Source organism: Delphinapterus leucas, chromosome 19 (assembly GCF_059928025.1).
Source record: "Delphinapterus leucas isolate spDelLeu-1000000601 "Yukka" chromosome 19, BTC_Dleu_Yukka2, whole genome shotgun sequence".
In the NCBI taxonomy this organism is placed as follows: domain Eukaryota; kingdom Metazoa; phylum Chordata; class Mammalia; order Artiodactyla; family Monodontidae; genus Delphinapterus; species Delphinapterus leucas.
In genome coordinates, this window is record NC_143147.1 from 64919456 (window position 1) to 64943506 (window position 24051).

At 57.9% G+C, this 24051-nt stretch overlaps 1 protein-coding gene across 2 annotated transcripts in view; it reads left to right on the forward strand.

The window, feature by feature from the left end:
- SDK2 (sidekick cell adhesion molecule 2) overlaps nucleotides 1-24051 on the forward strand; it is a 272602-nt gene that overhangs the window by 226605 nt on the left and 21946 nt on the right. For both annotated transcript variants that reach the window (XM_022589737.3, XM_089901689.1), the window contains 10 exons: nucleotides 679-735; nucleotides 2072-2173; nucleotides 2343-2458; nucleotides 8646-8832; nucleotides 11170-11307; nucleotides 13571-13732; nucleotides 16356-16481; nucleotides 20485-20649; nucleotides 21930-22070; nucleotides 22340-22478. In XM_022589737.3, coding sequence (XP_022445445.2) covers nucleotides 679-735; nucleotides 2072-2173; nucleotides 2343-2458; nucleotides 8646-8832; nucleotides 11170-11307; nucleotides 13571-13732; nucleotides 16356-16481; nucleotides 20485-20649; nucleotides 21930-22070; nucleotides 22340-22478 — 1333 coding nt within the window. The remainder of the gene's footprint in view (nucleotides 1-678; nucleotides 736-2071; nucleotides 2174-2342; nucleotides 2459-8645; nucleotides 8833-11169; nucleotides 11308-13570; nucleotides 13733-16355; nucleotides 16482-20484; nucleotides 20650-21929; nucleotides 22071-22339; nucleotides 22479-24051) is intronic.

Sequence of the window (24051 nt, forward strand, 5' to 3'; positions counted from 1 at the left end):
GGGTTTGGTCCCCAGGTGGGTGGTGGTACCAAACCAGAGACACTGGGAGAACAGGAGCAGTTTAAGATCCCCTGCGTTTTGATTTTTCCTCCCATCCTTCTCGTAAACCCTCTGCACCTTGTCTTCTAGCAGGTATTAACAGACAACAAGATGATTGAACACGTAGCCAAGGAAAATTAATAGAAAACCTCAGAAGTAGCTGATCCAACAGCTTGCGTTATTTTTTTATTATTATTTTTTGGCAGGCATGTGCTGGTCGTTGTGATTTTATAGGCCTGTGTATAATACAGTCATATTTCCTGGTAGTAAAATGGTTTCTGGTTCATATGAGGAAATTAACGACACCACTCTATCATGTCAGGAACTCAGCCTTAGACAAGGGACCAGAGCTGTCCCCATCTGGGGATGCTGGGCTCCCAGGGGCTCCTGTGCCCTGTGACCTCCAGCAGGTGCACACCAGGACGGGATGGCACTGTCCTGGGAGCTGCCTCTTCTCCCCCCCCATCCCCGCTCCCACCCTGGCCCCTCACTCAGGAATCTGGAGGGCCCTTCCCTCTGCATGCGTGTTCCCATCCCGCCCCCCTCATCGGGGTCTGTGTGGCTGGGGGGGGTGTGTGTACTAACCTCCTCTGTCTGCTGTCTCCCTCCGGCCCCCTCCACCCCACCCCAACCCCGTAGCCTTGTACTCCGTGCGGGACCTGAGCCGGCCCAGCCTCACGCAGTACGAGCTGGACAGTAAGTCCCCCTGCACGGCCGCTCCCCGACGGGCCCCGCCTTCCACGGGGAGGGGAGAGGGGCCTCCGAGGACGCCTGACCACAGCTGAGTGGTGCGCCCACCTCAGGCTGCTTGAAGAAGGGGAACCCCCTGCACACGCGTGACTTTCCTGAAATACACAGAAAAGCAGGGGGTCGCCAGGGAAGGTCTGCTCCAGGCCACCGTCCATCAGTGCAGGACAGAAAGGGAAATGGCTAAGGCCTCGTCCTCCTGGGGGGCGGGGGACGGCGAGAGGAGGTGCGCGGTAGGGGCCGGGGGTCCACGGGCAGGCGTCCACGTTGCTGCTGCTCTGTCTCGTCCCATCAGAGGCACTTGTCAGCTCAGCTCTGTCTTTCAAGCCAAGGCCCACCCTGGAGTGAGCAGAGCCCCCGTCTTCCCTCAGGGACCGGGAAATGTCCCCACCTGGTGCCCCGAGCCCTAGCTCTTTCCTAACGTCCCAGAGGACATTCGGTTCTCCCCGAGGCCCGGAGCTTTGGGCCAGGGGGCCTCCTGTTAATAGCACGCGTTTGACTGAATTGTCCCTCTAGGTCCTTCCTGAACCAACAGCCCTCGCGGGTGCAGGGCCAGGGCTATCGGGGTGCTTAGGGCTTCCACCTGGGGAGGGGGAGCTGTGGAGGGGAACGCAGAGGAGACTGGGGGAACGTGTCAGCCACCCCCCAGCAGGGACGGCAACTCCCACCCAGGGTGTCGGGGCCTGTTTTCCTGCAGCTGCTCCCCTCTCCCAGCTTCCGTCTAAGCATCTCCCCGCAAGCACCCCAACTGAGCAAAAACATAGAGTTTCTTCGCCCCAGATTCGCATCCAATGAGCCTTTTCTCTTTAGGGCTGGGCCCTGCCCCCCCCCCCCCCGTTAAGAGCTGGTTGATGGAGACTGGGGGGGGGGAAGCTGGGAACTTGGAGCATCTGAAGTGACCAGTGTGTCCAGGACAGGCAGGGAAGGAGTGACCTGTGACCTGGCGCCTCTGGGACAGTTTTGGTTCACACCTGTTGTCCCAGCATAAATGTTAACAGTGCACCTTTCGGTCTCAAAAACTCCCAAGGTGGTCACACTTGGCCAGGACGCCACCCAGTGTCACCCTGTGTCCGGATTCCCAGGGATGAGTCAGAGCATCCCCCTCCCCAGTGTCGACTGCCCCACCTCTTATCTGTTCTTTCCTGAACCTGCACTCAGGGGTCCAGACTCGCAGGGGTGCATCATCACAGCGCCCCCTGCAGCCGCCCCCCTCCACGCCGTCCCCGTCCACTGCAGGGCCAGTGACCTCTGTGTGCCTCTCCCCTCCCCCACTCTCACCCCCCAGACCTGAACAAGCACCGGCGCTACGAAATACGCATGAGCGTGTACAACACTGCGGGCGAGGGGCCCTCCAGCCCCCCACACGAGGTCTTCGTCGGGGAGGCAGGTGAGCGCCGCTGCCGTTCCAGCCCCAGCACACCTTTCCCACGCCCCGCCCCGGAAGCCCAGTGGGAGGAGAGACGGGAGCTGGGGGGGCCACACCCCGCCCCCAGGCCATCTCCTTTTCCTCCTTCCTGAGGTCCCCTCACGCACTCACCACCCCTCTCACCCTCCAGTGCCCACGGCAGTGCCCCGCAACGTGGCTGTCCACGGCGCCACGGCCACGCAGCTGGATGTGACGTGGGACCCACCCCCGCCGGAAAGCCAGAACGGAGACATCCAGGGCTACAAGGTACAGGCGCTCCGGCAGAGAGCAAGGTTCAGAGGCTACACAGGGCCGGGTGGTGGTTGGGAGTGACCCAGCAGTGGTGAGGTCCCGGGGCTACACCTGATCCCTTGGCTGTCTGCACCCAATCCCCTGAATCACCTGCAGCTGGAGCAAGACTCCGCCCATCCCCCCGGCATCCTTGGGGCAGGCGGCGCTCAGATGCTAGAAATTCAGGACACCCCCCAGCTTGTATCATCCCTGGGCAGTACACCCCCCCAGCCCCCACCCAGCCCACCAGCTCCCGATGCCAATGTGAGACCTCTCAAAGTGGTTATTTGGCCAACCCTAGTTACCATATTGATGCAAATTGAATGGCCAGTTAGCAAAGGACCACCGGCCAGGTGTTGGTAATTTCTGTTTAAAGTTATTTCTAGATTTTAGGCAAACATCTTGTGTTATGGCAGGATTCAATTTGTCTCCAAACTTCGCAAAGCCCCTTAGAGCTCCTTAATCCTCCTGAAAGCCCAGTAAAGCTGGTAGGTTATAATGTTTGTGCCCATTGTACAGATGAGGAAACTGAGACCCAGGTTAGTGGTTCAACGAGGTCACAGAAAAAGCAGATAGATAGCAGAGAGTCAGATGCCAGGTCCGCTCGCCGTCACCCTGTGAAAGGTGGGGAGGAAGCACTGAGCACACAACCACTGGAGGAGACGGCAATAATAGTAATAATGATAGTCACGGGCTGCTTGTTTGGACACTCAGCCCATGGCCATGTCTGAGGCCTACCTCCTGTGCCACTGTCCAGCGCCGCTCTGATTCCTGGTGGTTGTTTGTTATTCCGGAGAGTAGCCTAGTGCCGTGGCAAGGTGGGAAGGGTGGGAGCACCCAGGAGCTTCCCGGCTTCCCCGGCTCAGCCCTCGTCCCACAGGCAGAAACTGAGTTTCCACAAAGGTAAGGGCCTTGCCCGGTCCCACGGCTTGTGGAGACCCCATTTCAGACAGAATCTGGTATAGGAGTCTGGTTCTGTGCGGGGTGAAGGAGGCGGGAGAGAGGAAGAAAGGCGTCTCGCCAAGGATGCTCTTGAAGATGGATGACGCTCCCACGCAGCGCCAGCTGGGAGAACTAAATATTGCGCCACTAGCATATGCCTCCCTGGGGAAGAAGAAGGAGTCGGGCAGGGCCTGCAACAGTTTGGCAGCCACCAGACTGGGGAGGTGTGGAAGTCTCCAGTTAAGGGACGGTCCCAGGAAATGTGTGGTTGCCCAGACATCACACAGCAGACGTCCACGTGCTCAGGGAAACATCATAACCAACCATGGACATTGACAAGGGAAACAGAATTGCCACCTCCCAGACCTGCATTAACATCCACGTTCACTGACCTTAACATTAACCACACATTCACACCACCAGCCGGTGGTTGCACCAGAATGAGCTGTGACGTGTGCAGGGACAGGCACGTCCACGCATCCGGCCTTTCAGGGATGCGTGTTTATTGAGTAGTAACTTTGTGCCTAGCAGTGTCCTCGGTGCTGAGATTAAAGCAGAGACAACGTGAGCTTATTTAAACTGTAGGGGAGGAAGCCAGTGATGCACAAAGCAAAGGGCACCTCCAGGTGGTGGTAAGTGGAATGGGTCCAGGAGCAGGTTTGGCATTTTAAATAGGGTCGTTGGGAGAGCGCTTCATGAGAAGCTGCCACGTGACCAAAGATGAAGGCGAACAGGGCGTGAATCACGTGGATCTGGGAGAAGAGTGTTCCAGAAGGAGGGGGAAGACGAGCAAAGGCCCTGAGATCCGTGGGTGCTTGGCGTGTACAAAGCCCAGCAAAGAGCCCCATGTGTCCCAGTGTGATGGGGCGCATCACTTGGAGTCCTCAAGGGCTTTGGCTGAATGAGGTGGCAGCCACAGGGACTTGGGGACAGAAGAGGGACATGGGTGACTCGGGTTTTTAAAGCCTTGTGCTGGCTGCTGCGTTGAGAGTAGCCTGAAATGGGGAAAATGCAAAACATGAAGAGGCGGCAGCATCGTCCAGGTGACGGTGGTTTAGTCCGCGCAGTAGCAGGTAAGAAGCATCTGCTCTTGGTTCCATTTGAAGGGGGTAGAGCTGATAGAATTTGCTGATGGACTGAATGTGGAATGTGAGAGAAGGAGAAGCAACAAGGATTTCCAAGCAGTTGGATGACAGAGCTTCCAGTTACAGCGCAGGAAAAGGGAAGATGGTGGGAGGGGGAGGTGCGGAGGGAGAGCTGGTTTGAGACGTCAGACTTCCAAGGGGAGACACCCAAGGGAGCTGGGCACACAGGTGCAGAGTCCAAAGGAGAAGGTCCAGGATGTAGGTGTGAACGGTGGGATCCTCAGCATATAGATGGTCCTGAAAGCCCGGAGACTACATACAAAACACCAGAAGTCTGAAAACTGAGCCCCGGGACCAAAACAAGTGATCGAAGTCTCAGAGCCCACATGAAGAACGTGCTTCCAGAAGGAGGGAGGCAGCAGGTGTGCCAACTACTACTGAGAGCTCAAACAAGATGAAATCTAGGAAGCAATTATTCAGGGATGGGCAGACAGCCCATGAGCCAATCTGGCCCCCCACTTGTTTTTGTAAATAAAGTTTTATTGGCATGCAGCCACACCCATTTGTTTACAGATCGCCTTTGGCTACTTTCAAGTCACAGGCAGAGTTGAATAGCTGCAACAGAGACCGTATGGCCTGCAAAGCCTAAAATATTTCTTACCTGGCCCTTTACAGAGGGAGTTTCCAGAGCCCTGGATTAGCATTAAACAGGCCAAGTTCACAGGTGACTCTGATAAGAGCTGGGGGCAGGGAATGCCTGCTTGGAGTGGGTTCACGAGAGAATGAGGAGAGGCAGCCAGTACCGACATCCCTTTTGAGGAGTTTTACTTTAAAGGGAAGTAACAAAATGGGGTAGAGACTGGAAAAAGACAGTCAACGGAACGGAGGCGTTTTTAAGATGGGAGGAATAACTCATTTGTGTGCTGATAGAAATGATTCTGGAAAGAGGAGGAATTTGGTGAGTCAGGGAAGAGAGGAAGCTGTGAGGGGGGTGATGCTCTGGAGGAGGTGAGAGGGGCTGGGGTTTAGTGCAGTAACGTGGGGCCCGCCTTAGTAGGGAGCCAGCAGTTCAGCCCTGGTCACAGGAGGGAGGCGGAGGGTAGGGACACAGGGCAGGAGGTGGTCCAGCTGGGGCAGGGAGCTTGTGGAGTCTTGTGTGATGGCTTCCGGAGCTCAGTGAAGGGTCCTGAGCCAGGGGTGAGGTTGGGGAGGGAGGGAAAATGGGGAAGGGTTGTGTGGAACTCTGATGCCGGAGACTGCAGAGAATGGACCAGGCCAGTGTATCACGGTGGCTGGGCCACGCAAGGCTGTGCTCGTGAACTGAAAGTGTGGCTTTCCTCCAGCGACAGCCAGCAATGTGACATGTGGGCATGAACCTGACTTAACCGAGGCTGAAGTTCGGCCTGTTGCCTGTGGTGAAGCCCGAAGGGGCAGGGAATTGAGAATAGGAGAAGGTGGTGATGACGATTCACTCCTCCACCTGTTCCCGTCTAAGGAAGGTGTTTATCCATTAGCAGGTATTTATTGAGCATGATTCTAGGTGCTTGAGATGCAAGAGAGCCAAAGACGTGGGCCCTCCAGGGAGCGTGTTTTCTAGCAGACACCTGGCTACCCATCAGCCTGCACGGTAACTCGGCTGTGTGCCCTTGGGGTTGAGGTCAAGCCTCAGCCCCTTGTGCTATTTGCACAAATGTCACTTAATCCTCATCCAGCAAGGGTCTGCTGAATTCGGTTCACACAGGTAAGACCTGCCTGCTGAGGGTGCCCGTTTATGTACGTGTGGTGGCCCTGTGTCCTGGACCCCCCTCCTCCCCTTCCCAAGAACGTGACGCCAGCCACTGGCACCCCCTGTCCTGCATTATCACTTTTCTCATGCTGAAATACGTTGCATCTTTCAAATGCCTCTTCCTGGCTTCACGTTTGCTTCAGCCATTTTTCTGGTTGGTCCCTTTATAGCAGAAACCCTCCAAAAAAATGTCTGCCCGCTGCCTCTGCCCCGTCTCTCTTGAATCCACTTCAAGTAGGTTCACTCATTCATTCCAAACAGTGAATGAATGAATGACTTCATGTGTGACTATCTACCTGTATCAGAAGACTGAAAAAAAAAAGAAGAAAGAAAAAGGGAGGGGTTAGAGAAAAGCAAGGATTTGATGGTACCGAGTCGTCCTAACTGCCGTTCACACATGCCAGGTGGGGACACTTTTATTAGCTTTCTCACTTTTATGAACTTTCTCCAGGCAAATTGAGAAATTGAGAAGCCAATAGCGTGCCGAAACCCCGTTGGCCAGCAGGTGGCGCCAAATGCTCGCTAATCCTCTGCGGGCCAGGGACTTGTAGCTTTCCCAACGCCTCGATTCAGAATTCTCAAATGCCTCGATTCCGAGTTCTAAAAGTAGTGAAGCAACGTTCATTGCAGCACTCTTTGCAATAGCCAGGACATGGAAGCATCTTAAGTGTCTATCGAAAGAGGAATGGATAAAGAAGATGTGGCACATATATCCAATGGAATATTACTCAGCCATAAAAAGAAACGAAACTTGAGTTAGTGAGGTCGGTGGACCTAGAGTCTGTCATACAGAGTGAAGTAAGTCAGAAAGAGAAAAACAAATACCATATGCTAATACATATATATGGAATCTAAAAAAAACGAAATGCTTCTGAAGAACCTAGGGGCAGGACAGGAATAAAGACGCAGATGTAGAGAATGGACTTGAGGACACGGGGAGGGGGAAGGGGAAGCTGGGACGAAGTGGGAGAGTGGCATGGACGTATATACACTACCAAACGTAAAATAGATAGCTAGTGGGAAGCGGCCGCATAGCACAGGGAGATCAGCTCGGTGCTTTGTGACCACCTAGAGGGGTGGGATAGGGAGGGTGGGAGGGAGACGCAAGAGGGAGGAGATGTGGGGATATATGTATATGTATAGCGGATTCACTTTGCTATACAGCAGAAACTAACACACCATTGTAAAGCAATTAGACTCCTATAAAGATGTTAAAAAAGATAAAAAAATTTTTAAAAATAAAGTAAAATTTTGTGTAGATATCCAAAATAATAAAGAATGACACAGTCAAAAAATAAAAATAGTGAAGGATCTGCTGCTTCGCTGGCGACGAGTGAGTGTTAACCCCCGTGAATATGAAGTAGAGTCGTCCCTCGGAATCCGCGGGGGATCAGTTCCAGAACCCACTGTGGATACTACCAAACTCTGCGGGTGCTCAAGTCCCAGTCGGCTCTCTCTGTCCTCAGTTCCACATCCACGGATTCAACCAACCGCAGATCCTGTTGTACTGCGCCTGTCTATTGAGAAAAATCCGCACAGCAGTGGACCCAGGCAGTTCAAACCCGTGTTGTTCAGGGGTTCAACTATTATTGGAAGCACTGTGGACACCTGCTGCGCTCCTGGACTGAAACTTTCTGCAGAATTGCCGTGTCTTCCTTCTTTTTACGACCTTTGCACCTCACCTTGGTTTTGGGAAGTGGGTGTCCGTGACCCCCACTATACGGACGACACAACTGCGGCTCAGAGAAGTCACCTGGGCAAGTCAGTGGTGCGCTGGGGTCAGCCCAGGCCTGCCTGCCTCTACAGCGAGCTGTTCCAGCTGTCATGTGTGTCCCTGGGGGCCTTGTCAACCTGCAGACGCTGATCCCACAGGTCCAGGGTGGGCTGACACTGCATCCCTGAGCAGCTCCTAGGTGATGCCGATGGGCTGGTCCTCAAAGCCAACTCTCGACTCTCGGCTGGGTTTGAGGTAGACTTCACGCCAGCAGTCTACCTACACTGCACTCAGGGTCCTACAGAACAGAATTGAGTTATTCCTACAGTGGCAACATTCTGAGGGCCGACCGTGCCCACGCTGTGCTAAATCCTGCAGGCACTGCAGTGAACAGACGCGTGGGCTCTCTGCCCTCATGGGGTTTACAGTCTAGCAGAGACTGAAGGATTAGCTGTGAAAAGGAACACTCTGGAAGGGTTTCTAAAACACCTATACTATTTCTTGGGCGACTCACACCTCCCATCCAGGTGTGTGGATGGTACGAAAGAAAGTGTGTCTGAGACCCTGGGATCAGGCCGGGGCAAGGGGGGAAGCCGGGTGACTGTCTCCCTCACTCCAGATCCTCTGTGCCCACAGATTTATTTCTGGGAGGCCCAGCGGCGGAACCTCACGGAGCGGGTGAAGACGCTTTTCCTGGCCGAGAACGGCGTCAAACTCAAGAACCTGACCGGCTACACCGCCTACATGGTCAGCGTGGCAGCCTTCAACGCCGCGGGGGACGGGCCTCGGAGCACGCCGGCCTGGGGCCAGACCCAGCAAGCAGGTGGGGGACAGACTGGAGGGACAGACGGCGGGGAGGGCGGGGGGCACCTGGCGTCCGCGATCGTGGGGGAGTGAAGGCAGCTGAGCGATCTGGGCTGGGTCCCCGGGCCCCGTGGGACGCCCTCCAGAGTGGGAGAGCGCAGCCCACCCAGAGGGGCCTAGATATGAGTGCCCAGAAGAGGGGCACTCTCCCCAGAAAGCCTTGGAGAGGCCCCCAGATCTCGCCCTTCCTCCCCCCATCTTCCCCCAGTAGCCCGCCTTGCCGATGGCCAGTCCATGCCCAGCCAGCCGCCTTCTGCTCCCGGTCTGTTCCCATCTGACTTTCTCATATCTCCCTGGCTTTGTCCCCTCCACCAGTATTTACTGAGCATTCTCTGTGGGCCGCACTGGGCCATATGCTGGGGACACGACAGTGAATGAAACCAACAAGGGCCCGCTCCTAGGGAGGGAGTCGGATCGTAAACAAGCATCTAGATGAATTAACCTCAGGTGGTAGTGGGTGTGAGTGATCTAAGGACTGAGGCAGGGAGTGGACAGATGGCTTCGGTTGGCTTTGCCTGCGGAGGGCTCACGGAGTGGCTGCCATCTGAGCTGAGATTCCAGTGAGAAGAGGCCAGCCGCGGGAAGTTCTGGAGGAGAGGGGTGTTCCGGGCAGAGGGGCCAGCAGGTGCAAAGGCCTGGAGGCTGGAGGGGATTAGAGAACAGAGAGAAGGCCAGGTGGCTTGAAAGAACGTGAGAGTCAGGTGGTAGAGGGTCTGGGGGCCTTGGAAGGAAGTTTAGGATTAATTCTAAGCATGCCAGGGAGCCATTGGTGGGGATAAGCATCTGGGCAACAGGATCTGTTTGTGTTTATAAAAGTTCGCCCTGGCTGCTGTACCAGGTACAGGCTGATGGGGGGGAGAGGAGGGAGGCAGGGAGGCCAGTTAGGAGGCTGGACAGCAGGGCGGGGCAGAGGAGTGGGCGATGCTAAGAACCCTGCAGCCCACACGTGCAGAGCCAGCCCTCTAGATGGTATCCAGAGCCACTTCTCTGGCAACAGTACACGTGACCTTTCCGGAAGCCCTGAGGACGGGCAGGGCAGGAGTTACCCGGTTTCACGATGAGCAAGGGTGGCCTGGGAAGTGATGCTTCTCCCCTAAGGTCCCCCAGCTGGTCCATGGGGGAGCAGAGACTGGGGCCCAGGATATCTGAGCGTGTCCTGGGCTGTCTTCATGGCACCGGTCCCCTTCTTTGCCTGCCATCGAGTTTTCTCCGCGTGGATTTGAATACAGGCCTCTTGGCTTGAAGCATCTTTTCCAACCTGCTGTTTCCCATTCTGTCAATTACCTTTCTCTTAAAGACAGAGTGAGACCCCGTGGAGTCGGTTCCTAAGTATTGCCCTCTTTGGGGACGAGCTCTGGTTCCCGAGGGTCGATCTGCCTGCCTGTCTGTCCCGACCACTCTCTGTCAGTGTCATCGGCCGGATGTGAGCCCCTGGGAGCCTGGACGCTTCCGTCAGCAGGACAAAGTGTTCTGTCTCACGTCCCTCTAACAGAGGGGAGGCAGGAAGGGCCTCCAGAGCTGGCCTCTGTCCTTCAAAGACAGCTCCCTGACGCTGCCTCCCGGGGCTGGAGCGGAAGCCGGCCCAGATTAGCTCCGGCTCCGTGGGCGGGCAGCTCCGGACAATAATAGCCCGGTCGTCCCGCTGGAGCCAGCTCGGGACGCTGCATGGTTGATGTTCCCTTCCCTTCCTCTCTGTCCTCCCCCTCCGACCTCTCCCCCACTCCGATGTTTCTGGGGTCACTCTGGGATTCTTGGGCCAAGAAAGCTTCTCTTCCAGAGTGTTGAACGCTCCTGTGGTGTGGTGTCTCTCGGCAATCATCCCCGGGGCCCCAGGAGCAAGAGAAAGTCCACGTCCATGACAGTTCTGGCAGGTTGTTTAGGGCCCACCTGATGCTCTGAGGCCCAGGCACCCCCCAACCTCCTCCACCAGGGAAGCCAAGGCATCGCCCGGCCCCGCAGTGACCCCGGGGGTACAGTCCAGGCGTGTCCTGCGCGCTCAGCCAGGGCTCAGGGCCACTTAGCAAGAGGAAGCCTGCGTTCTCCAACTTTAGGGAAAAGAAAGTCCCCTTTTCTCCCAGTACTTGGACTCTGATGTTGGAAAGAATGCTAATGACCTCAGCGGGGGAGGGAAGGGGGTCCAGTGACCTCTAGTGACCCCTCCCACCCTCTCTGGCACGAAGCCCCGCTTTCTGCTTCTTCCCGGGCCCAAACGCCCCTGCTGGTTCCTTGGAACCAAACCCAGGGCTTTGAACCTCCAGGAAGGAGGAAACAAAGCCCCTCTGCTGTCTCCCCCCAGCCCCCAGTGCTCCCAGCTCCGTCAAGTTCAGTGAGCTGACCACCACCTCAGTGAACGTGTCCTGGGAGGCTCCACAGTTCCCCAATGGTGTCCTGGAGGGCTACCGGCTGGTGTACGAGCCCTGCACCCCCGTGGACGGTGAGTGGGGCCCTCCCTCCCGCGGGGCTCCCCAAACCCACCCTCTGCACAGGTCCCCTCCGTGATCACCACGCAGAGCCATGAACCCCTCCCCTCTTACAAACGGGAGACTGAGACCCCGACAGGACAGGCCAGGGCATCGCCAAGGTGAAAGAGTGGCAAGTTGGAGGCAAAATTGCAACAGTAGCCCCAGCCTCCTGAGTCCTGGGAGAGAACTTTAAAATACATTCTCCCCTTCAGTGGATGGAAGTGGGGAGGAGTGGAAGGACCCCGGGGCAAAATACAGTATCCCGAGATGGATAATAGAGATGGGCCATCCCCCGATGGTCCCGTCCTACGTGTGCCCGCCAACCTTAGGGGCTCAGCCTTCCTCCGGGTTAGTTCTTCTCTGCCTTTCGTGGGGTCAGGAACCCCTCTGAGAATCTGATAAGAGCCTTGGAACCTCTCCCCGAAAGGTGCACAAGTCCGGGAATCACTGCGGCCCTGCTGCCCTCTGGGAACCTCAGCTCAAGCCTGTTGCTCGGCAACTAGCCTCCCTCCCGCTTGCCCTGAGCCCTGTTCCTCAGTGCCCTCCCCGCAGCCCCGCCCCATCCATCCAGACCCCACACCCGTCGGGACCCTGCCCCACTCCTGGGCCCCTCCACCTGCTGCCCTGCCTCGGCCAAGATTACTGCTGTTTGCTTAGAAAGGCAGGAAGGAGATTGTACCCCTGGTGGCCTATGTCCAGTTCCAGAGCCCAGTGAGGCCTTGGGGGTATGGCTGGCCTACCAGGTGGCACCCTGGTGGCTAGAGGTGACCGCTTCGGGGGTCACCCCTCCCCGACAGTGGAGCCTGACCAGAACAAGGGGCGGAGCCCTGGGAGCCGAGGCGGCCAGCAGTTCTGGGTCAGCCGAGGGAACAATGGCCCTCAGTCTTCCCGGCCCAACCTGCGTGCCAGCAGTTCACCGGGTCTGGAGGTCCCGAGGGGGAGCTGGGCCCCAGGAAGAGGGGCGGTCAGGTGCAGGACACAGGAAAGGGGCCATCTCTCCCATGGAAGGATGGAGAGGACAGAGGTCACGGGGACGGGACGCAGGGGGACAGACGGCTCTTGTTGTGGTGGCACCAGGGGACCCACACCTGGCGAGGCATGGTCACTTTGCCTGTCTGTTCCTCAGTCCAGCAAACAGGCTCCGCGAGGATGCAGCAACCCCTGCTTCTCTGTAGGGAAAACCGAGGCCCAGGCCAATGAAGGGTTTGCTCAGAAAAGTCGAGGGGCCAGGTACCCAGGGCTGCTGTTCCGGGTCCCAGGGCACATCACCACGTGACCCCACGGGTACATCGCTCCTTCAGGGAGCCCCTCGAGATCGCCCACTTTTCTGTCCATCAGGACTTCATTCATTCAATACACTGGGCCCCAACCCTGAGCCAGATGCTCTGTTATTTTATTTAATCTCGTAACACCTGGCCTAAGACGCCACTGATACCCTCAGTCAGTAGAATAACGTGAAGCCAGGGTAGGAGACATGCTCAGAGACCCCCTAGGCAGCTCTGGGGTCTGAGCCCAGCCTGCTGGCCGCAAAGCCTGTCTCCTGGGGGTGGCCGGCTGGTTGGTGTGCATGAGAGAGGAAACCCGGTCCTGGGGAGGCTGGCGGTCGGGAGGATTTTGACTTGGGAGTCACGGCGCGCAAACTCTCACCTCCTGGAAGCCATCAAGCCTCCCCTCTAGTTGCCGAGATTTGGACTGCTGTAGCACCCTCACTTTTGCCCTGAAGAGCCTGGCGGACTCAGCTGGTGGAGGGCCGGGTGTGGGCTCCTGGCTCTCGCTGCCACAGGAGGAAGGAGGTTGTCCTGGGCTCTAGGGGCAGCTGCACCGGTGCCCCCTCCAGCTCTGGACGGTGGTGTCTTTACAGAAGCACTTGGCGGAAGATGATCCTTGGGGTTTGAATTCTATGGGATGGAACGCGGGGGACCAAAAACAGGGGGTGAAATATGTTTGGCGCACAATGGTTAAGTTAAGCGAGATGGTGAGTTGTTTTTTCCCTCCAGATGCTGAAGGACCCTCTGGGTTTTCAGTCAACAGACAGACAGGCAGGCAGGCAGGTAGGCAGTACATATATATTCTTGAGAACAGCCCGTGGGCTGTGTTCTGAGAGCAGTCTGGAAAACACTCTGTGTGGCCAAGGGTGCTTGTCCCAGCCTGACTCCAAGGGGGTGCAGCCCCTGGCCAGCTCCTCCCCCATGGCCTCCCCCGGCCCTACATGCGGTGTGTCCCCCCTTCCTCCAGGAGTCAGTAAGATCGTGACAGTGGATGTGAAGGGCAGCAGCCCTCTGTGGCTGAAGGTGAAGGACCTGGCAGAGGGGATGACCTACAGGTTCCGTATCAGAGCCAAGACCTTCACCTACGGGCCCGAGATCGAAGCCAACGTCACCACGGGCCCCGGAGAAGGTAGGGGAGCCTTGGGCGGACGCGGGGGCTGCTGTCTCCATACACGGTGTTCAGCCCCCCAAGTCGGAAGGGGGTGCCCAGAGCCGTGCTGGAGCCTGGGGGTGCAGAGTTGAGCAAGACGGGGTCTCTGGTGGAGCACGTGGGCCCCTGGGGTTGTAGGGGGTGGGCCTGGGGGGAGGAAGGGGGGAGGAGGGGGGGCATGTAAAGGGGGAGATTCCAGAAGACTCCATGGGGGTGAAGTCATCCATTCAGATGGCTGCATGGAAATACAGACCGGCATCTGCAGAATTCTGAAGCTGTGGTGGAGCAGGATCGGAAGGGGTGGGTGTCCAGGTGTGAGGGAAGGCCAGCAGGGCTATGGAGTGTTTCTCAAGGTGCCACTGATGTCAGATCCCCCGGGGTTCCTGTGATAAGTACAGATTTCTGCGTCCCAGGAAGTTCAGCATCTCTGTGCAGCCACCCTGGGAATGTGCATTTGAACGAGAGCTGAGGTAGCTCTTTGCTACCCACTGTGAGAACCCATGCTCTGGGGGTCTTCAGGCTTGGGAAGATGACACTGGGCAGGGCCGGGGGCACCTGCTGGCTGCATCCTTCCTAGACAGAGGGGCAGGGTTGGGGGCAGGGCAAGAAAGGAGCCAGGCAGTTACAGGCCAGGCCCAGTGCACTGGGCCTGGGGGAAGGGGAGGGGAAGGAGGGGAGTACCAGGGACCAGGGAGGAAAGAGTGGCTTGGTTTGGGTTTTGCAATGCCTCTTGGGGTCATTGTCAGGCTGGGGGAATTCTTCAGGGCAACTTGAGGTTGAGGCTTAGTTCCGCAGCGTCTCTGTCACCCGTGCAGTGTGTCCCAAACATAGAATCCACCTCCCAGCCACTCTGAACTTCCCCCTTGGAGAAAGTACACAGCCCACCCCAGACTCCCCCTGAAATCCCTCCTCCCCGTCTTCCCCGCCCATCAGCCGGGAGTGGAGGAGGCCCCAGCTCAGCCTGGGGCTGGGAGAACCTGGGCTGGGAGAGCCGCTGCCCCCCTGCCGGGAGAGCTGGGCCTGCGGAGGCTGCCTCACCTGCCTGGCGGGTCTGCCCAGGGGCTAGTTCAAGGCGGCCCCCCTTCACTTTCTCTTCCTGGGCACTTTCTATTCCCTGCCCCTTGTTCTGTAGAAAAGCCCTCTGGCCCCTGGGCTCTGTTGGAACAAAGCCTGCAGGGCTGCAGGGGGAAGATTGCCAGGGAGCTGCCCCCTGCCCCGCCTCTGCCCTCCCCCTGCCCCCAGCCTCCCCCCATCCCCCCAGCACCTCTCACCTGAGCCAGCTTGGCTTCCTTGGGAGACAAAAGCAGGAAGCTAGCCGGCAGGAACAAGAAGGACAGAGCGGTGGCATGGGGACAGGAGAGGGCCGCCTGGAGGACAGGGGTTTCTAACCGAACGGGACGCTTGAAGTGACCCAGGGCAGGGGGATCCAGAGGGGGGCGGTACAGAGCTGTGGGGAGGGGCCTCTGAGAAAGCACTGAGCTGCGCCCACCCAGAGGAGGAGGGGTCAGCAAGGGCGGATTGCAGCTGGGTGTCCTTCTCCCTCCAGGCTGGGCAATGCTGGAAATGCTGGAAGTTTCTAGTCCAGGAGGAGATGACAGCTCCTCTCAGCCCCGAGGGCTGTCCTGTGCAGAATGAGAACTCAGGGTCCCAAGGGCCCCTGCCCCGCCCTTCACATCTCCCTCGGGCTGTGTCCCACGCCCTCCATCCCTCAGCCGCCTTTGCCCTGTGCTGTGGGCAGGATGCTCGTTAGGGGAGGAATGGGGACAGGAAGGAAGGCAGTGAGGCCCTCTGAGGTCACGGGCGGTGCTGGACACGGGCTGGGCAATGGGCCGCCACGCTCTGGTAGTGAGTCTCTGGCCTGCTGTCCGGCTGCAAGCCTTCACAGGCCCGGAGGATCTTCAGTCTGAAGCTGGGCTCTCAGCTCCTTTCCCCGCAGGCGTCCACAGGGGCCACCGGGCCAGCCAGTCACCCACCCCCTCGCTCCCTGGCTCACTCCCTCGTCCCATAAGCACCTAGGAAGCACCTACTGTGTGCCAGGCCCTGGGGGTACAGGGCTCCAGATGTCGTGGGGAACAGCAGACAGGGGCTCTGGGAGCAGTGGGAGCTGGTGCTGCAGGGCGCCCCAGGGAAGAAGGGGTACAGGACTCTTAGCAGATAGCACGGGCTCACTCCTCTCACTACGGAGGCGAACGTCTGTCTCCTGCTCTGGCCCCTGGGGCCAGTAGCCCGCGTGGCCAACTTAACAGAGCCAGCAGTGGGGCCAGGTTCTTCTTCCTGTTGGACGCAAAGGTTCCAGATCCTCCTGCAGCCCTGGCCTCCTCTCTGGCCTAGCCTTAAAGCAAATGCAGCTGGGAACCTTTCTGGCATCGTCACATATACCTCTCCTGGAGTGCAGGGGCTCTGGGTGACCTGGCAGAGAATAAGTCAGATCCAGCAGGCCTGGCCAAGAGGCACTCCTTGGGCCTCAGCACGCACAGGTTTCTGGAGCCCCTGGCCGAGGTTGGTTCTGACGTCCAACACCTCCTGCTGGAGCTCAGGAAGACAGGCTGGGCGCCTGTTCTGGCTCCCATGCATCCTCTCACCCACTGTGTGCCGTTCACAGGTGCCCCCGGGCCACCCGGAGTGCCCATCATCGTGCGGTACAGCTCGGCCATTGCCATCCACTGGTCCAGCGGAGACCCCGGCAAAGGCCCCATCACCCGCTACGTCATAGAAGCCAGACCTTCAGGTATGTCCCGCCCGGGCTGAGCCGGCTTGCCCTCGGGAACAGAGTACCTCCACTTGGGGCACTGATGTCGTCGCGTGAGAAGGGGCTTGTGCTCCCCCAGGTGAAGCTAGAGGTGGCCCTGTGACGAGTGGGAAACGGGACTTGCATCCTTAGTTAAGGGAAACCCAGGAGGCCCCGGAGAACAGCTATAATCACCAGGTGAGGACCGACTCATGTAAGGGTCATCCAAGAAGCCAGAGAACAGGGCTTCCCTGGTGGTGCAGTGGTTGAGAGTCCACCTGCCGATGCAGGGGACGCGGGTTCGTGCCCCGGTCCGGGAGGATCCCACATGCCGCGGAGCGGCTGGGCCCGTGAGCCATGGCCGCTGAGCCTGCGCGTCCGGAGCCTGTGCTGCGCAACGGGAGAGGCCACGACAGTGAGAGGCCCGCGTACCGCAAAAAAAAGAAGCCGGAGAACAAAGATTTGGGCTCCCATCTGCTAAACACCCATGTCCTCCACACGACCCCACTGACGAGTGCCCCACAAGGAGGCTGGCTGTCCCCCGGAGCCCCAGCTGCCTCTTTGAGGCCCATCGCCGCTATCTTGGCTGTCACTGCAGTTCCTATAATGTCTCAGTCTCTCCTCTCAAGCCTGAAATCGAATCACAAGGACTTCCAAAGCCATCAGGAGATGAGCGGTTGATAAGTCGCTGCAGGGGGCTGTCCTCCGAGCTCCTGTTTCACAGTCGAGGTGACACCTGCTCCTGCTTTTCCGGCTCCCCTTACCCCCAGGAGCTCCCCTTACCCCCAGGAGCTCCCGGCCGCGGCCAGCTCCCTCCGTTGCTAGGTTTCTGAGTTAATCAGAGGTGCCAGAGTCAACTCAGGCTGGAGGCTTGTTCTCGGTATTCCGTGGATCTGTGATTAGGTAATTGAGGTTGAGAAACAAACAAAAAGACTGTGTTGCTCCAGCACGAATAGCAAATACTAATCAGAGTGGGAAGCCAGCATCTCAGTAGCTAATACTTCTAATGGGGTGCTGACACATCCCAGCGACGTGGTTAATACCGCGGGGTGGCTGAGCGCTGAACATCTCAATAGCAAATAGTTCATTCCAGCGGTTCCAGGAAGGCACTACCACCCTGCCATTGCCTTAATCTTGGACTAATAACTGCAGTCACAGATAGCTATTACATCCAGCACCTCAGATCCAACGTGTAGCCGGAAGATATACGCAGCCTTGGCGCCCTCCCCTCTCCAGATGGTCCCTCCCTGGCCCTCCAGGGCCAGCTGCTGACTTGGCTGGGAGACCTCCGCGTGCTTCTCTCAACCAGGGCCTGTGCCTGTTTCTCCCATCCAAGTTGGCCTGCCGGGGCGCCAGGCTCTGGAATGTTGGCGCTGGACTTCAGCCCTGTGGATTTTCCAGCGTTCCCTGGGAGGCCCGGCAGGGGACCTGGTGTTCCAGGTTTGGGGGCCGCGACTCGGCGCACACACTTGGGGCCAAGGACTGAGTGTCAGAGGAAGGATCAAGCCAGGACCCCCTGAAGGGCGGGGATTCGGGATGGTACCCAAGAGCTGGTGACGGGAACACGAGAGGAATGCCGTGCTTCTCCCCCCGGCTGTACATCCTCTTCGGGATGGAATCGCTCGCGTCCTTGGCTCTGCCGGCATCGCCTGTGCTCCCTCCTGGGCAGAACCAACTAAACATGAGAAGCCAGACGCTGCAGACCAGGGAGGGATTCTTTCGGGCCAACTCCCAGGGCTGTAGGCCAGAGACACAGCACGATACTCCCTCAGCTTCTGGCCTGGCCCCATCGCCCCGGCTCCACCCTTTGCTCCTGTGTGGGGAGGAACAAGGAGGGTCAGACAGCAGGCCGGAGCCCCCAGCTTCTGGGAGGCAGCGGGGTCCTGGCCGAGCCCACCTGGACACGGTCATGATGGTCAGCACCGTCCTGGGCACAGGGAGGGCGTTCAGCGCTGGGACGAATCAGGCATCTCAAGGCTGAAGCACCAGCGCTGCCACTGTGACCTTGGGAGGATGAGCTCAGCTGTCTCCAAGCCTTGGTTTCCGCATCTGTAACATGGGTACAAGTGTTCTTCCTTCTCACCGTTGCTGCCAGTAAAGCCCTTGGAACCAGGAGGCTTGATACGGAGTGAGTGTCGCTGTTTGGTCATCATCATTGGTATCATCACTGTGCCTGTCGTCAAGTCTGAGTGAGAGAATTCAAAGTCACAGGAGGAAAATGGATTTGCACCCCAATACTTGTATTTCGGGGCCTGCAGGACTGAAATTGGGGCCTGTGTTTCATGATGCTATGGAAAGGCCAGGGAAGAAAGGTTTGCACTCACTGATTCAAAAACACTTCAAGTATGCCTGTGCTGGGTGCTGGGCTATAAAGACAGATTAGGCACGATCCCTGCCCTGGAGGAATTTCACAGCCTAGCAGGAGGAAGAGAGACAGTCAACAAAAAGATGTGATGTGTATGAGGCAGGCACCGAGAAACAAATCATTAAGAGGGAAGGTGAGGACCCTGGAGCCTTCTAAGGAGAGCAGAACGCAGACGGGCCGCCTTTCAAGCAGAGGGACCCAGACGGGACGGCAGGAAGGTGGCCTCCACAGGTGCCACCACACTCCTGGTCCAACATTCAGAAATTATGATGGAGTTACGGCCACTCCACCGGGATTCCTGACTTGGGTGGATCTGTAAAAAATAGTGTGGGGAAGGAAACAAACAAAATCCATCCACCCCGGGGAATGGCCGAGCTGGGAGCAGCCTGTGGGCCAGAAAGACAGCTCTTAGGCCAAGGAGTTGAGAAGCAGACAAGGAAGGACAGTGAAGCCGGTGGAGCGGAGGACGTGCTGTGGGAGCTGGTCCAGGCCAGCGGCAGCTGCCCAGGATGAAGACCTGGGCACTCAGCCCACCAAGGCCCTTCTGAGACCCCTGGGCCCCTGGTCCATGTGAAAACGGGTCCCGTCCAGGGCCCAAGTGGCTTGACACTTTGGTTGCTGAATCAGCCCTGCACTCACGCAAGCAGGACTCGCCCTCTTCCCCAAGCCAGGCCAGCCCCATGGGCCCCACACAGAGCATCTGTGGAGGATGCCACTGGGCCCTGGAGGATGCTGCTGGCCTCTTCTCTTGCATGGGGAGCACGCTCATTCCTTTAAAGCAGGTGGAAATGAATGATGGCCCAAGAGGACAAGGCCCAGAGAGCCACAGACAAAGGGGGACAGGCCTGAAGGTTAAGTCAGGAGCTCAAAGGATGGGGGTGTAGGGGGAGAGCGGACGGAGTCCCCTCCAGCTCTCACTGGTCCCTCATTCTCCTCAGATCTCCGCTCCCAAACGGAGCCCCATCACATCCAGGCAACTTGACCAGAACCTCACAGGCAACCCCCGTCCCTCCTACAGCGATTGTTAGAAAGTCCTGTTCTTTTTATCTGATGCCACTACTGTGGGTGTTTTGAATAGGAAGGGGGATCAGAAAAATAGGGGCCTGGTTAAGTAAAGGAAGGCCTACCCCCATGATACCACATTAGGCAGCCTCTTAAAAGCATCTGAGCGGCATGCTTTACTGACAGGGAAACGGATCTGTAGATTTCTTCTGCGCAAATTGCTGGAATGGTGAGGCTCCTTCTCTGCATGGTGATATTGGGTTGGGTGTTAAAGGAGTTTCTGCCTATTATACATTTTCTAATGTTTTACGGACATTTTAATTAAAAAGAGGGAGTTCCCTGGCGGTCCAGTGGTTAGGACTCAGCGCTCTCGCTGCCGGGGCCTGGATTCAATCCCTGGTCAGGGAACTAAGATCCCGCAAGCTGTGCGGTGCAGCCTAGACAGATAGAGAGAGAGAAAGAAAGAATAAAAAGGTCAGATACTTTTTTAAAAATGTCTCCTGAGGACCTACTAGGTGCCATGCACGGGAGATTCAGTGTCGAAGGGGCAGACCCAAAAGGCCCCAGCATCAAGAGCACCAGTTAGGGTCGGGCAGGGCCCCTCCTCACGGCACCTCCCTCTCTGTTCCCCTGCAGACGAGGGGCTCTGGGACATCCTCATCAAAGACATCCCCAAGGAGGTGACGTCCTACACGTTCAGCATGGACATCCTCAAGCCAGGCGTGAGCTATGACTTCCGGGTCATCGCTGTCAACGACTACGGCTTTGGCACCCCCAGCAGCCCCTCCCAGTCTGTGCCAGGTACTGTGGCCTGCGGGTGAGGGGTGAGCGGTGAGGGCGCCCCACTGAAGAGCCATGTGGTGGAGTCTGGGGCAGGGATGAAGGAGGAGAGGTAGCAGCCCCAGAAGACTGGGGTGAGGACCGCTTCAGTTCTCTAAAGCAGAGAGCCCTGGGCCAGGGCCTGAGTCAGCCTTCGACTCTGGAAGGAGCTGGGGGCCAGGGGTCTTTTGGGTTCCTTTTCAAGGACTCCAGAAGCCCTGGGCAGGGGGCCCAGGGGGCTTGAGGATGAATCAGCGGAACCAAGATGAGAGTCTCCCTGAGCTTTGTCACCCAGGAGATTCAAGGGCACCAGGCCATAAACTGCATGTTTCCGTGGAAACCTCCCCCCAAAACAGAGCCAGCAGCCTGTGAAGCGCAGGCCTGAGCAAGCAGCTCCCCGATGGGGCAGGACTCCATCCCTCCCCTGCCTCCTTGCCTTTCTCTTCCCATTGTCTCCGATCTCACAGAGGATGCCAGTGTCGAAACCCATGACCCCAAATCTAACCACTAACCACTTTTAATACCTAGGCCTCTTCCCTCGAGGCAAGAATATAACTCAAAATGTCTACTCACCAGGCAAGTTTCACCCTTGCCCTGATAGAAATAAATCATGGGAAGTAAGCACTTCAAGAAGAAACAGGAGAGCCAGCCCCCGTCAGGCAGCAGCATGGATTAGTACCGGCCGGGTGCAGGGAGCACAGTACTGGGGGCTTTGGAAGAAGGGGAGTCTCCCTGGAGGAGGCTTTCTGAAGACCCACTCATGTCCACCCTCCCAGCTCCCTTCTGCTACCAGAAAAAGATTTCTGTCACAACTGAACCTTGGGAGAAATTCTCCCAGGCCCGTCACAGGCCAGGCAATCGCCTTTCCAACCACATTGGTGTCTGTCTGTCAAGGTAGCCCCTGGGCCACGGGTGGCAAGGAAAAATAAGAAAGGAAAGATAGCAAGCACGCTGCAAGTCCTCCCTCCTGTGTCTTTAGCAGACATCACTAATCAATCCCAGCACTCTTTCCTAGGGAGTCTAGAACCGACCTCAGAACTTTTCTCAAAACAGCCCTCCAGGCAGTGCTTTACTGATTGGTCAGAGCTGGCCCTTGAGATGAAACCGTCCCTACCAACCTTAGGTTCTGCCTCATGCAGAGGGCACAGACCCAACTACCCGTGAAGTGTGAGAGCAGGTGGTAGGGTCCCAGCTGGAGCAGGAGGTTTGGAGGCAGGACGGAGCTGAGCGGTCCTGGACCTGACACCCGCTCCATGCTCCAGCCCAGAAAGCCAACCCCTTCTACGAGGAGTGGTGGTTCTTGGTGGTCATCGCGCTCGTCGGCCTCATCTTCATCCTGCTTCTGGTCTTCGTGCTCGTGATCCGAGGCCAGAGCAAGAAGTATGCCAAGAAGACAGACTCAGGTGAGCCGGCGCCGAGCCCTGCTGGCTGGACGGGGACCCTCACGTGGCTCCCTCCCTTTCGGCAAGGGCGGGGTCTTCCCTCTCCTGGAAATGCACTTGCTCTGATGGGGGGAGGGGCGGCGGCAGCCTGGGGTTCCTACGCGCAATCTCCATCTCCTATTATAACAAGAGAAGGGGGGCAGCCCAGCCATGGGGGAGGCGGGGAGGCCACCTGGTCTACAGGGATGGAGTGAGCGATGGATGTCAATCCCCACCCTCTCCCTTCCCAGGGACCAATCCCAAGTCTGGTGCCCTGGGCCATGGGGAGATAATGAGCTTGGACGAAAGCAGTTTTCCTGCCCTAGAACTCAACAACCGGCGGCTCTCAGTCAAGAACTCCTTCTGCCGAAAGAATGGCCTGTATACCAGGTAGTGGGGCTGTCTGCGTGGGGGACCGGGGGATGGAGGCTTGGGGGCCAGCTGTGCCGAGGGACTGGGGGACTCCTGGGAGGGCCACAGAGCAGGCAGGGCCCTGTCCTGGAGCGGCATCCACTGGGAATGGTCACGAGGAAGACAGAGCCGGGCCCAGGCAGCTCCACAGGGGCCGGGGAGAAGGTCACAAGGAGGTGGGTACAGAGAGTTTGTGCCAAACACGGCAGAATACAAATCACTTGCACAATTCTGCAAACCACCGACTGCTGTGTGGGGCCAGCTGCTTCTAGTACAGGCCTGAAGCCGCGATAGTTACTGGCCCTAAAGGCGAGATGCGCCCAGCGAAGGTGGGCCAGGCAGGAGTCCCCCCATGACTGCTTGTACCTTAACTTGTCCTCCTTCCGGAAGGAGAGGGCCATCGCAGTGTGGACGCCCTCTCCCCCGGGTACCTACTCATACCTGCTGTAGTTGTAGACAGTTTTCTCCCACCGGCCCCCCAAGTCCACAGGCTCAGCAGCATCCTCAAAGGGCAGCATCTTGAGAGCAGCCAACCAGGGAAGGTCTAGGCTGTCCAGCCCCAGGCCCCTCCTAGCCCCACTCGCTGCGGCGGGCCAGGCTGCCTGTGTCCAAGGGCAAGGGCAGCTGCTTTGGCTCGTGTGAGCCTCACCAGATTGACCCGGCAGTGTCAGGCTCCCGGGAGCGCGGGAGCATTGGGGCTGCGGCCCAGGGGCTCCTCTCTCCAGCCTCAGCCCTGTTAACATTCCCGGCTCCTTGGAGGTGCCTGCGGGAGTGGGGGATTTGCTTCTCCCAGGCACAGCTCACAAAGCTTCCCTCTGTCTGGTCCTGGAAGGAAGAGCGACGTGTGTCTTCAGCGGGAGGACAGCGGGAGGGGTGTGCAGGCTGGCCAGCCCCCCTCTCCTTTGCTGCCAAAGCCAGCTTTCCAAAGAAAGAGCCGTTTGAGGCCGCAGTGGCCAGCCAGGCTCTGGGGCCCTGCCACGTGGAAAAAGAGGACGTTTCACCCACGGCCTGGCCTCGCCTGCCTCTCACACCCCCGGTGTCCACACACTGCGGCCCCTACCCCGCTGTGTATACACAGAAGTCCGTGGCCCCCAAACCAGCCCCAGGCGCCGGGGGCCTGACCCAATCACAGTGACACATCAGCCTGCATGTCGCCAAGACTGCATTAGCCTGGCACCCCATTTTCTCCCTCCGGCCACTGTCCTGTTTTGCCTGTCTTGTCTGTGTGAAGCTGCTGTCCGTTCTGCCATCTTACTCTTAAGTAGTTTAAGGATGCAGCTTTGTTGATTGGAATAAAATCCATGCAGATATAGTACAAGAGGTTGGAGGTAGCAGGGGGCGTTGCTTGTGACACAGTCCCAGGCCACCAGATGGTTCTCGGAGTGGCATTTCGGCAGCAAACCGCCTCCAGCCCGGGTGGGACAGCTGGGGTTCAGGGCCTCGGTGCCGTAAACGCTTACTGAAGCAGGGTAGGCAGATCGTGCGGGCATCAGGCCCTGGGCAGGGCCCTCTTGTACCCTACCCTGAGAAGACACAAATAGGGCAGAGTCAT